The 11,020-nt window shown below is 39.2% G+C and overlaps 2 protein-coding genes across 2 annotated transcripts; both read left to right on the top strand.

The window, feature by feature from the left end:
- Window positions 1-37: 37 nt before the first annotated feature.
- LOC113123912 (CD209 antigen-like protein A) lies at window positions 38-2,470 on the top strand. The gene is made up of 4 exons (XM_026296287.2): window positions 38-802; window positions 1,200-1,379; window positions 1,896-2,038; window positions 2,312-2,470. Exons 1-4 carry the CDS (start codon window positions 664-666, stop codon window positions 2,453-2,455), a joined length of 606 nt encoding a protein of 201 aa, XP_026152072.1. The 5' UTR covers window positions 38-663; the 3' UTR covers window positions 2,456-2,470.
- A 2,022-nt stretch (window positions 2,471-4,492) lies between these two features.
- Window positions 4,493-8,767, top strand: LOC113123907 (C-type lectin domain family 4 member E-like). Its single transcript, XM_026296276.2, has 6 exons — window positions 4,493-4,634; window positions 4,743-4,844; window positions 6,708-6,911; window positions 7,501-7,646; window positions 8,011-8,120; window positions 8,534-8,767. Exons 1-6 carry the CDS (start codon window positions 4,565-4,567, stop codon window positions 8,688-8,690), a joined length of 789 nt encoding a protein of 262 aa, XP_026152061.1. The 5' UTR covers window positions 4,493-4,564; the 3' UTR covers window positions 8,691-8,767.
- Window positions 8,768-11,020: the final 2,253 nt, after the last annotated feature.

Below are 11,020 nucleotides of genomic sequence, written 5' to 3'. Positions count from 1 at the left end.
ATTTGCAGGTTGATGGTCAGTAATTTGGGAAAATGGGACTTTTTTTGTTGTTTTATCTTTGAAGTTTTGAATTGGGCTAGCTGTCGTCCTTGGTCCCACCTGCAGACTCTGCCCTCCAGACATTACACTGTGATTTGTTAGCAGAGTCTCCAAATCAATAATGCACCTATAATTATTTTGTGAATTACTGTTGTGTGGTACCGGCCTGCTGTTAGCAAATGTTTGCCTGAGGTGAAAACAGTCCAGACTGCTGTGCTGCTCCAGGCGGGTGTTGTTTTGGACATTTCCCTGAATGGCCTGACTGGTTGTATTAGTATTTCCCCATTTAACTTTGGCTTGCTTTGGTTCTGCTGGCATGCAAAGCAATCTTCTGTGAAATTATCACATTAAATGAACTGAAAGAATATTTTAAAATGACTCTAAAAAGATGCTCTCTCAGTTCAGACACTGTTTACTAAATTGACTTCCTCAGAATTTGTGTAAAGGGAAGTTAATATCATCAGTAGTCTGATAATGCACTGCGGTTTACGAAACAGCTGGCATCTTGATGAGCAATGGAGGAAATTTATGTTACGGTCAAACCTGACGACCTCACCTACGAATGTTCAGTCGGACAGATGGAACTGTGCCTGAATATTTATTATCAACTGGTTTTATTGTTATATGTTTGACTGGATTCACTGGTCTTTCCTGTGTTCAGGTCCCAGGAGCTCAGAGAGCAGATTTCATGGAGCTGTTGTTCTCTGTCTGGGGCTGCTCAGTGTTTTCCCGCTGGCTGGACTCATCGGCCTCGCTGTCCACTGTGAGTCTGGTTTCAGAACATGTATTCTGCTCTGAAACATGAATGTTTTACTTTAGATTTTCAAACCAGTCCTGAAAGTACAATCCAGTGTAACAAAGCATAGGCCTCCTGAGGCTCTGGTTTTGTATCTAAGTTTGGAAACCCATAAAAAGAACCAATAAAAACTGATATTCAAGCCGCTGGTTGATCAGAACTTAATTTGCTGTGAAACCACATTGGAATCCAGGTTGACAGGTCAATAGTTGTCAGTAACAATATGTTTGCTGATAAGGTAGTTTCTCATTTTTATGTGTGACTGTTGTGTCTTTCTGCTGATGACAGCTGCACTGGTTTGATAACAGACTTTGACTCCAGTTAATTATTCAGTAGAAGAAACATGTTTCTTCATTGGTTGCAGATGGAGTCTCAGTACGTCGTTCAGCTGCAGAACTCTCCACTATCAAAGCCAACCTGACTGAGCGTCTCCAGGACAGTATTAACCACATTTCCTCCATGACTAAAGAGAGAGACCTGCTGAACACCAGCCTCATCCAACTGACTGAAGAGACGAACAGACTTAAGAGTTTGTCCAAACAGAGTGAGTCTTTACCTGTGAGGTCTGCACATCTGCCCAGCAGCTGTATTTACAGCCAGTTTGACTCATCTCAGTAACTTTATTTCAGCCTCTGAATTTATGTTGACATACTTTGAAAACCAGAATTTGATTCCAGATGTTTTAATTTCAGTTTAAATGTCCTATAAAAATGCACAGTCAGCGATCATTTGATTTAAATCTGGACTGCACATTAATTGAGATGTAACAGACAAACCACTGACATAATTGCTTCCAAGTTGAACAGACGTCTTTGCTTAAGCTGTTGAAAAATGCGTAATACCTGTTCTGTAAAACAACATGAAATACTGAAACACTTTCCTTCAGCAGCATGTTTTATTCCAACAGGTGGCTGGTGTTATCACAGTGGTCGCAGTAGGAAGTCTCAGTTCCACATTTTCTAGACTTTCATTTCCTTGTGACATTGTGGTTAATGTAATTTCTTCATCTGGTTATTTCAAAGAATTGTTTTTCTTTTCTTTTATGTGCTGTTTCTGGCAGAGAAATCATGTCCTGCAGGATGGACCATGTTCAGGTGTAGCTGTTATCTCCTCTCCACTCAGGCTGGTTCTTGGGACAAAGGCAGACAAGACTGCAGAGACAGAGAAGCAGAACTGGTGACCATAGACAGTTATGAAGAACAGGTAAGTCAACCAGTCCACTCCAGGAATCTCCAATGACTTCAAGAGTTTAGTAAAAAGACAAGTGTCACACTTGAGAAGGATTATCTACAAGCTCTCAGTTCCTACATAGTTCACTAAAATGGCTTCAGTGACCACAAGTGAATTTTCCACTATTAATAACCAGATTGTGACGTGAGGCTGTGGTTCAGTGTTGTGATCAGAAGGCCAAGCTTGTGTGCACTCTAAAATTAAACTAAAATACAAACACAGGCGTCTTTCCTTTGTCTTGAACAGGTATTTGTCAGTGCACTCAACAAGAAAGACACTTGGCTTGGTTTGAATGACATAGAGACTGAGGGCACCTGGAAATGGGCTGATGGGACTGCACTGACTGTGAAGCTGCTGAACATAGAGAAGTGCTGTCGATTCATTTGTTGACTTCAGTGGGTCGTACCAAAAATTCAGACACTACCAACCTTAATCTGCATTACCTGATGTTTTATTTTGTTCTGGAGCACTTAGGGAACCTGGAACATGCTGTGAACACTTGTTTATTAATCTCCAGGTACTGGATAATGAACCAGCCAGATAATGGTAATGGAGATCAACGGTTAGGTGAGGAGGACTGTGGACATTTATACCATAAGTAAAAAGCAGATGGAAACTGGAATGATCTTCGGTGTAACAGCACTCTGCAGTGGATCTGTGAAAAAATGGCTTAGCTTTGAAAGTTTTGAAATAATACATTTATTGCAGAAATCTGCTCCTCATCACACCGGTGGGATTTTTAACTTGGATGTGTCTGTGTCCTGGTGTATCTTCTGTGCTGACCACTCTCATCTGAATGAAATAAAAGTGCCTAAAGGTCACCACAACTGTTGCATGTACAGTGACATCATTAACATATATTGACCTGGAAATACAATAAAAGTCAGTAAATGCACCATCAGCCTGACACAAACGTCCAACAGCAGCTGTTGTTTCTGTTCCTTGAACATGTTTAGCACCGAGTGACAAAGCTCTTTAGTAGCTGTGCTCATTATGAAGTCAGGTGATGTTGATAAAGAGTGTTTCTTATTGTCACCATGACGATCACTCCCCTTACTTTAACAAAAGTGTCATTTCAACCCAGTCCACAGTGTAAAAAACAAGTTAAAGTAAAATATTTGTTTATTTTATCTATTAATAAAATCTGATGAGCTTCTGAAAAGTCCTGTTTGAAGAGAGATGACATTTTCATCTGTGAGATGTGTCTGAAAAAAAAACTGAAAGTATCTTCCAGGAGACACAGAGCAGCATTTATTTCATCTGGACCCTGTTTACCTGTTTCATCTGTATCATCTCCTGAGAGCAATATCTGACTCTTTAGCTGTGATTTGTCTTCTTCTTTATTTAGTGTTTTTCTGATACATTTACTGCAGTACTTGTAGTATTTAGAAGAATCTGTCTGCAGGAACAGAACATTCATTAATATGTCGTCGTTAATGTGTAATCACTGAAAAATACCAACCGTTTCATCTTGTTAATCTTAGAAATGGAGCCTTTTAAATCCACACAGGGAGCAGGTCTCCTTTCAGGGTGGCAGCCATGATGCATTGCTGTGTTTCTACAGTAGCCCAGAATGGACAAACCAAACACTGGCTCTAAGAAGGGACTCATGTTTATTTATTTATTTAATAACACATCACAGCCCGCGTATCCTCAAGCCTGGAAATCTGGGCTTTGGGGGGTGATACGTTAAATACAGATTACCTGTATTTTTAATAACTTCTTACTTCCTCAAAGTGGCTGTTACCTGATAGAGGACAGCCTGTCAGGAAGTGGCTGTGGATTAGCTGGTTTTCTCTCTCTCTCTCTTCTGTGTATGTGAGTGTATTTATTGTCAGCTGGTGGTGAAGTGCCCCAGATTCATGTTGTTCCTGCTGATTGGCTGGCTGGTCCTGGAAGTCCCCAGACCTGCATACAAGAGAGCAGAGATGAGGGGTGGACATGAGTGAGTTGAGAGGAGATCAAGGTTAGGGATCTCAGAGCTTGTGTGATGATGTGGTGTTTCTCTTGTGGCGTTTTGTTAGACGTCAGTTTGTAGAAAGTTGGGCTGAGGTAAGGAGGGGGGCCCCTCACGTGTGTTCTTATAGGAAACATCCTTTTGTGTAGCGACACTAGGTAAGACAGTCGTTGTCTCACTTATTGTTTATTGTTTTGGAAAGAAGGTTAGATTTTGTTTTAGGACTTTTATTCTTAGTGAAAGAGAAGATCAGTTAAGGCATTTTGTTTTATTCCTTTGATCTAAGACAGCCAGCTGGTCCTGCCTCCTTTTGTTGCTGATCAATTTTTGTTAGATTTATTCACAATAAATGTTGTTTACGACTGCAGTTTCTCTTCCCTGGTCATCGTATTTCTTGTCTGTCACACAAATACTCCTCTCCACACTTTCAAGGTTGCTTTGAAGAGGGATTTGAAACTAACTGACACCATCAAGAACAAATCCTTTCACACACCACACAGCCCGGGCTGCAGAGCTGACGCCTGATAAAATAATCAACATCAATGGAGGAAGTCTATGTTAATGTTTCACATCTAGACTCTGATGACAAAATAACTTCAAGAAAGCAGACAGGTAAAAATGTCCAGTCAGACAGACTGAGCTCTGAATCAATGTTTATTATTGTCTCTTCTGACTGATGTATCAGTGACTGGATTCACTGGTCTTTCCTGTGTTGTTCAGGTCCCAGGAGCTCAGAGAGCAGATTTCATGGAGCTGTTGTTCTCTGTCTGGGGCTGCTCAGTGTTTTCCTGCTGGCTGGACTCATCGGCCTCGCTGTCCACTGTGAGTCTCCTTCACACACACACACACACACACACACACACAAGTTAAAGTCAGACTGAGTGTGTTCAGGCTGTGAAGCTGAATCCTGTAGCAGGATTTTGAAGTGAGCCAGTCCACTTTCTGGACATAGTGCAGTCTATTGAGGAGGTTTCCAGGTAGGTAGGCTGGGGAGGATGCTGCTGCTGTAGTTTAGTTTGACTGCAGACTTTGACTGGTGACATTAGTGACAAGGGTTGGTTACAGGTTAGTTAAACATAAACCTGTAGCTGAGTCATGATCATCTTTCAGAATCATGGGGCAAAATAAGAAAATGTTTAGTCTTGTAAAATACAACACCTGTATCTGTGTGTCCTGGGTAACATGAATGCAGGTGTTTTGTGTTTCACAGACATGTGTTATATCTGGACTTATTTCACTATATGGGTTTGCTGCAGAAGTGAAATCTCTTTTTATTTCCAATCTACAAACAGGCCTTAGAGAAACTATAGATATTCTAAGACTGACAAAGTGTCATAAGCAGCATTATGTCTTAGCTAACACACCCATTGATTCTGTAGAAGAGAAGTCTGGGCTTTAAGAGAAGAAAACTGCTGTATCATGTCTGATGTTACAAAACTAATTTTCTCACCAATGCTGTCAACAAAAAACACTTTTTAAATGAAGTGAATCAACAAACAGAAAAACTTTAATGGACATGTGTTTAACATAATTTGTCAAATAATAATAAATCAGTCTGAACACCAGTAAGCACTTTTTCACTATAAGTAGGAAATGAAAACCCTCCAATGAAAACATATAAGTTTATAACATATAATAATTTATTATTATTATTATTAAGTTCTAATGAGACGTTTTTACAAATTTAAAGTGACCCCAAATTGAATCAGATTGGATCAGATTAAAACATCTAGTTTTTAATATTTCCCTTTTCACAGGAGGTGATTCGGTCAGTGTGACACAAACTGTCTTTTGAAGGGATGACAAAGTGCTTCCTGTTAAAGTAAAGTGAAACCCACAAGAGTCTGATGTCTGATATTTATAGTAAACCAGCTTGTGCTGCAGGGCCAACCCTGCACAAATCAGCTCGACTTTAAATCAGTTTTTTATTTCTGCTGTTTTTGTAAAGTTCTGATTGAGTCTTTTTAAATCAAACCCTTTTTTTAATGTTAAACCCAGTAGTTTTATATTTTGTATTGCTGCCATGTTTGAATATTAGTGCAGGTTGCATCTGTCACATATATTCTGTCACACAACATTCGCTCCAATGCTGAAAAGTCCAAACAAACATCTAGAGACTGAGTCACGGCAGCTGGACCTCTGGTTTTTAGGCCGAAACGTTTCACTACTCATCCAGTTATCTTCTTCTTCTGACTAATTTCACCTGTTATCCAGCAGTGAGTTGTGTCTGAAAGTATTGTGTAGTACCTGCCCACTGAATTTGAGAGTATTGTTCTCTTCTAAAGATTTCTACTGCAATGTCTGTTTATGACATTCACGTATATATGCAGTGTTGTAGTTTTAGGTACTTTAGATGTTTTAGATTCTTATAACACCACCAGGTGTTGGACTGATCCCAGGTTCACTGTGCAGAACAAGAAGCCTATAAAGAACCAGGGGTCCTGCAGCAGATGGTCTGACCCCTACAGAGTCTTAATCTCAGCAGTTTGGAGTCAGTGTGGGATCACATGAAGAGACAGAAACACTGGGACAGCCTGAACCTACAGAAGAACTGCAGCAGCTTCTCCAAGGTGCTGCAAAGTACCAGGAGAAACTGTGTGCTGGTTAAACCAGAGAGAACTGCTGCTGGTTTAAGGGCAAAGGGGAGAGCTGCAGATACTAAATGTGCCTCTTGCTTCATTCTAGATTATAACTCCATGCAGTGTTCAGCTACAGAAGTCTCTGCTGTCAAAAACAACTTGACTGAGCTTCTTCAGGCCAGTTATGACAAGATTCTGTCCCTGTTTGAAGAGAGAGACCTGCTGAGGACCATCTCAAAACACATGGAAAACAACCTGACTGAGCTGAGGGCCCAGCTCACTGCGATGACTGAAAAGTCAGACTGGCCGAGTAAGTGTTATATATCACTGTACACCAACTGTCTCATGATGAAAACAAAGTCAGATGATATGGTCTGTAATGTCAGTTCTGTGTCTACAGTCAACAGGTGTGTTACCAAACATCTGGCACAGCAGGAAAGGTCCAGGTGTAATTAAAAACACATCAGCATAGTATGTCTGACCATTACCATTAGCTTATCAGTTCAAATAATTAATAAACTCCTTAATAAACTAAGGCCTTAATATATACAGTAATTTACATGTAATGTACAGCAAGAGTAGAGTTTTGGTCCCGTCTTTAATATGATTTCTGTCTTACTAAGTCTTGATATCTGTGTTGCATCTTGAACACTGAACTACATGTGCATGGGTTTGACATTGACTTTGTTAATGACAATTATGATTTGTCATGATTTGATGACAAATATTTTTTCTTTCTACTTTATAAAACATAAGGATGAGTTAGGTAAAGAAAACAACATTTGATATTAGACCTGAGACTTCATGGAAAAACAGCTGTGCCAAATTAAAACAGAGTGAAAGGTATTAAAGAGTCCGTCCACTCAGTCTGATTTTTAGCATTTCATTTTTTTATACAGAAGACAGATGTTGTCCTGCAGGATGGAAGATGTTTGGGCGTACTTGTTATCTCCTCTCTGTCGACAGTGGATCCTGGGATAAAGGCAGACAGGACTGCAGAGACAGAGGAGCAGATCTGGTGGTCATAGACAGTCGGGAAGAACAGGTACACAGCGTTTGTTTATGTTTGTTTGTCTTTCTCACTCAGAGAAACACCTCTTATTTACACTGATTTACTGAAATTCACTTCTGTTGTTCCTCAACATCTTTTGCTGGCACAGTTGTGTTCAGACATTTCCATACACTCAGCATGTACATGAATTTTATGTCAATATTGGGCTTTGAATTTCTCTGAAATCTTCTTTTTCTGACAAAGAGTGACTGTACAACATGCATCTTTAGTGGAAACAAACAACAAGGACTCATAGATACATATATATATATATATATATATATACTACTACTACTACTACTAGGTGCCACATTAGCCATTGATAAAGGTAAAGATTATGTTTTAATTACTGAAACAGGTGTTCCTGTCTGACTTGGCTCCAGTGGATACCTGGAGTTGGATTGGTTTGACTGACAAGGAAGTGGAGGGCACCTGGAAATGGATTGATGGAAGTTCATTGACTACAAGGTTAGTCTGAAATGTGTTAGACTCCGGAGTATTTTATTATTTAGTGCAACGTGTGCTCTAATCAATCAACATATGATTTTTGTCCATGCCTTCCACATGACACCTAGAACTGTCTTCTGATCTGATACCCTGTCAGTGATACAACCTCATTTATTTGTTGTTACCCATCACAATAAATTCACTTCATGATGTGAAAGTTTGGATTTGGGACAAAAAAGACTTTAGGAAACATAACGATCTATAGTTGAATGTGTGGGTCAGATGATTTAAAACTACAAGTAGAGCAGCTTCCTCTGAGAACGTACAAATAAAACTCTTAAGGAACCCCACGGAAAAAAACAGGATTTAGTACAGTAGAAATGTTTGCCAGAAAAATGTAGAATAAGTAGAATATTTGTGCTTTGACTTGTCAGTTACTGGGACGCAAACCAGCCTGACAATGGTGGTGGAGATCCAAATTGCGGAGAAGAAGACTGTGCACATATACAAACTGGCAAGAAAATTACAAAGAACTGGAACGACCTGTCATGTGACGCTTCTCTGCGATGGATCTGTGAGAAAATGGCTTAACACTGGTGTTAAACTTGTAAACATACATCAGCTAAATTGTGCTGGAGGCTTTTGTTATTAAATGGCATTTTTCTGTTTGTCGTCCTTGAAGTGATTATGTGTTAAACCTCTCATCAGTTGTTTTATTGTGTTCATCAGCTGACAGAGCACTTCAGCATGTAGATGCCTTCAGTGTTTGAGCTTTTCATTGGAATAATCAATGTTTCATTCAGGATGGTTCATCAATCAGATTATATTGGCCAACATGTTAACTTCAACTAGAAAATTGCATTTCCTGAGGAAGATGCGTGTGAATGCTGAAAGCTGAATGAAGCTGCCCAACAATGCTGAAAATGGCCGAAACGCATTGCTGAATAAGCTGAAGGCTGAAATGCAATCCTGAAGAATCCTAGAAGCTGAAATGTAAAACTGGATTTGGAAGCTTAACTTGTTTAGCTAAAAAACTATTCAACATTATTGAAAAGGGTGAAAAGAGAATGACATGATGAAGTAGAAATAAATTGGCTTTCAATTGCTAAAGAAAGACGTGTTAAACTAATATAAAAAAAACAAGGTAGTGAAGGAAAGAAGAACTAAAGGATTTAAATATGATATGAGTTAAAGAAAGAGGGAAGAATGAAACAGTGAAAGTGAAATTATAGAAAGACTGTATAGACAGAAAGAATGTATAGTTTAAAAATCGATAAATATTGCTAAAAATACAGAAGGTAAAGGCTGTGTAGCCAAATCAGGAATATTTGAAAGGTTTTCTTGGAGAAAGAAGAGAAGAAGGAAGGCAAGACTGAAAAAGGGAAGACATAAAGCAATGAAGCAGTATAAATAAAGAATAAACAGATGTGCAGTGATAAAAAAGGCTGAACGGGAGGAAAAATGTGCTGGAAAAGAGCAAATATTAGTGTTTTTAGCTTCTATTTTGAAACCATGAAATAAAAAGGCTTTTATTTTGAAAAGTGCACTGCTTGAGACTCATGTCACCTTGAGTTAAGATCTGAACATTAATTTTGAATATTTGCAATTCTTTGGAACACTGCATTAATTGCCTGTAAATAACTGTAGACTTTTATTGTGGAAGTCCAACCATGTCCTCCTGAAGAAGATACCATGCCTCACATTTAAAATGGCCTCAGTTGGTGCCTGAAGCTGTATACCAATTACAAGTCTATTTTAATGTCACGTTGCTGTTTCAGGACTTTTATTTTGAAAGAATGCCATAAAAAAGGCTTTTATTTTGAAAGGACAAAGTGCTGCAGGACACTCAAGTGATTTTAGATTACAATCTAAACTTTGTTTTGAATATTCATTATACTTTACAAAGGTATAATAACTTCCTACCTATAAGTAGACTTTTATTGTGAAAGGTCAGACATGGCCTCTTGGAAGTAGACTCCATGGCTGACATTAAACACAAACTAAGTCAGTGTCTAAAGCTGTATGCCAGTAGCCAAAGTCCATTTTAAGCTCATTTTATTATTTCTTGGCTTTTATTTTGAAAGAATCTAGAACAGAGGCTTTTATGTTGAAAGTGCAGCATGCTGTGGTGAACTGAGAATGGTCCCCATGTGTAGCAGCAGTGGACATAAGGCAGCCAGTCAGTCTAATCACCAACCACAGGCAGCTGTTGTCTCTGCTAATGCTGTTTGAGCTGTTGCTATGGTGACCTGAGCCCAGAGTGGGAGTGACAGTGACACAGCGTTTTACACACGCAGAATGGAGAAGCTGAGAAAACTTCACCTCACAAAACTGAGAACTACAGTAGAACTATAAGACGTATCAAAAGACTCCTGTCACTAACAGTGCCAGGAGTCTTCAACGAAGAGACTGATCCACTTTTTGTGAAGATAGTCCAAAAAATGAAGGATTGGTGGAGAGTGAGAAACAGCCTTCATTTGTGTTTTTCTCCAGACCTCCTGGAGTTCTTTTATAATGGGAGTGAATGAGAGATTGAGCAGTCACTACCTGTGGGTTTGGCCACCTGGTGGAAAAACCGTAGGTCCTATCAAAATGAGAACAGCATTACCTGAAAGAAGACAGAAATCTCTACCACTTTGCAGAAAATGGTGTATGAAGACACAAAATTGCGGCCGTGACAGCGAGTTAGAGAGAAAAATTTCAATAAATTTAACAACTTCTCCCACTCTAGTGATGATGTCACCAGTCTAGCTGTGAATATTCTGCTCCCATAGAAACCAATGTAAAACAGAAAAGGCCTAAAAAAACCATAAAACATAAACTGCGATTAATCAAAAACCATAACAGATATCAAAAAGCTGAACACAAGATTTATAGATTAATGCCTTCTGACCCGTTTATAGCTGAAAGTATGCTGACAG

Source organism: Mastacembelus armatus, chromosome 21 (genome assembly GCF_900324485.2).
Source record: "Mastacembelus armatus chromosome 21, fMasArm1.2, whole genome shotgun sequence".
Lineage (NCBI taxonomy): Eukaryota > Metazoa > Chordata > Actinopteri > Synbranchiformes > Mastacembelidae > Mastacembelus > Mastacembelus armatus.
This window is presented reverse-complemented; position numbering and strand designations above follow the sequence as displayed.

Coding starts and splice junctions, on each gene's coding strand:
- LOC113123907 (XM_026296276.2), top strand. CDS start 4,565: ATGGAGGAAGTCTATGTTAATGTTTCACATCTAGACTCTGATGACAAA. Junction 4,845..6,707: donor CATCGGCCTCGCTGTCCACT/GTGAGTCTCCTT, acceptor GCTTCATTCTAG/ATTATAACTCCATGCAGTGT. Junction 6,912..7,500: donor TGAAAAGTCAGACTGGCCGA/GTAAGTGTTATA, acceptor TTTTTTATACAG/AAGACAGATGTTGTCCTGCA.
- LOC113123912 (XM_026296287.2), top strand. CDS start 664: ATGTTTGACTGGATTCACTGGTCTTTCCTGTGTTCAGGTCCCAGGAGC. Junction 803..1,199: donor CATCGGCCTCGCTGTCCACT/GTGAGTCTGGTT, acceptor CATTGGTTGCAG/ATGGAGTCTCAGTACGTCGT. Junction 1,380..1,895: donor TAAGAGTTTGTCCAAACAGA/GTGAGTCTTTAC, acceptor TGTTTCTGGCAG/AGAAATCATGTCCTGCAGGA.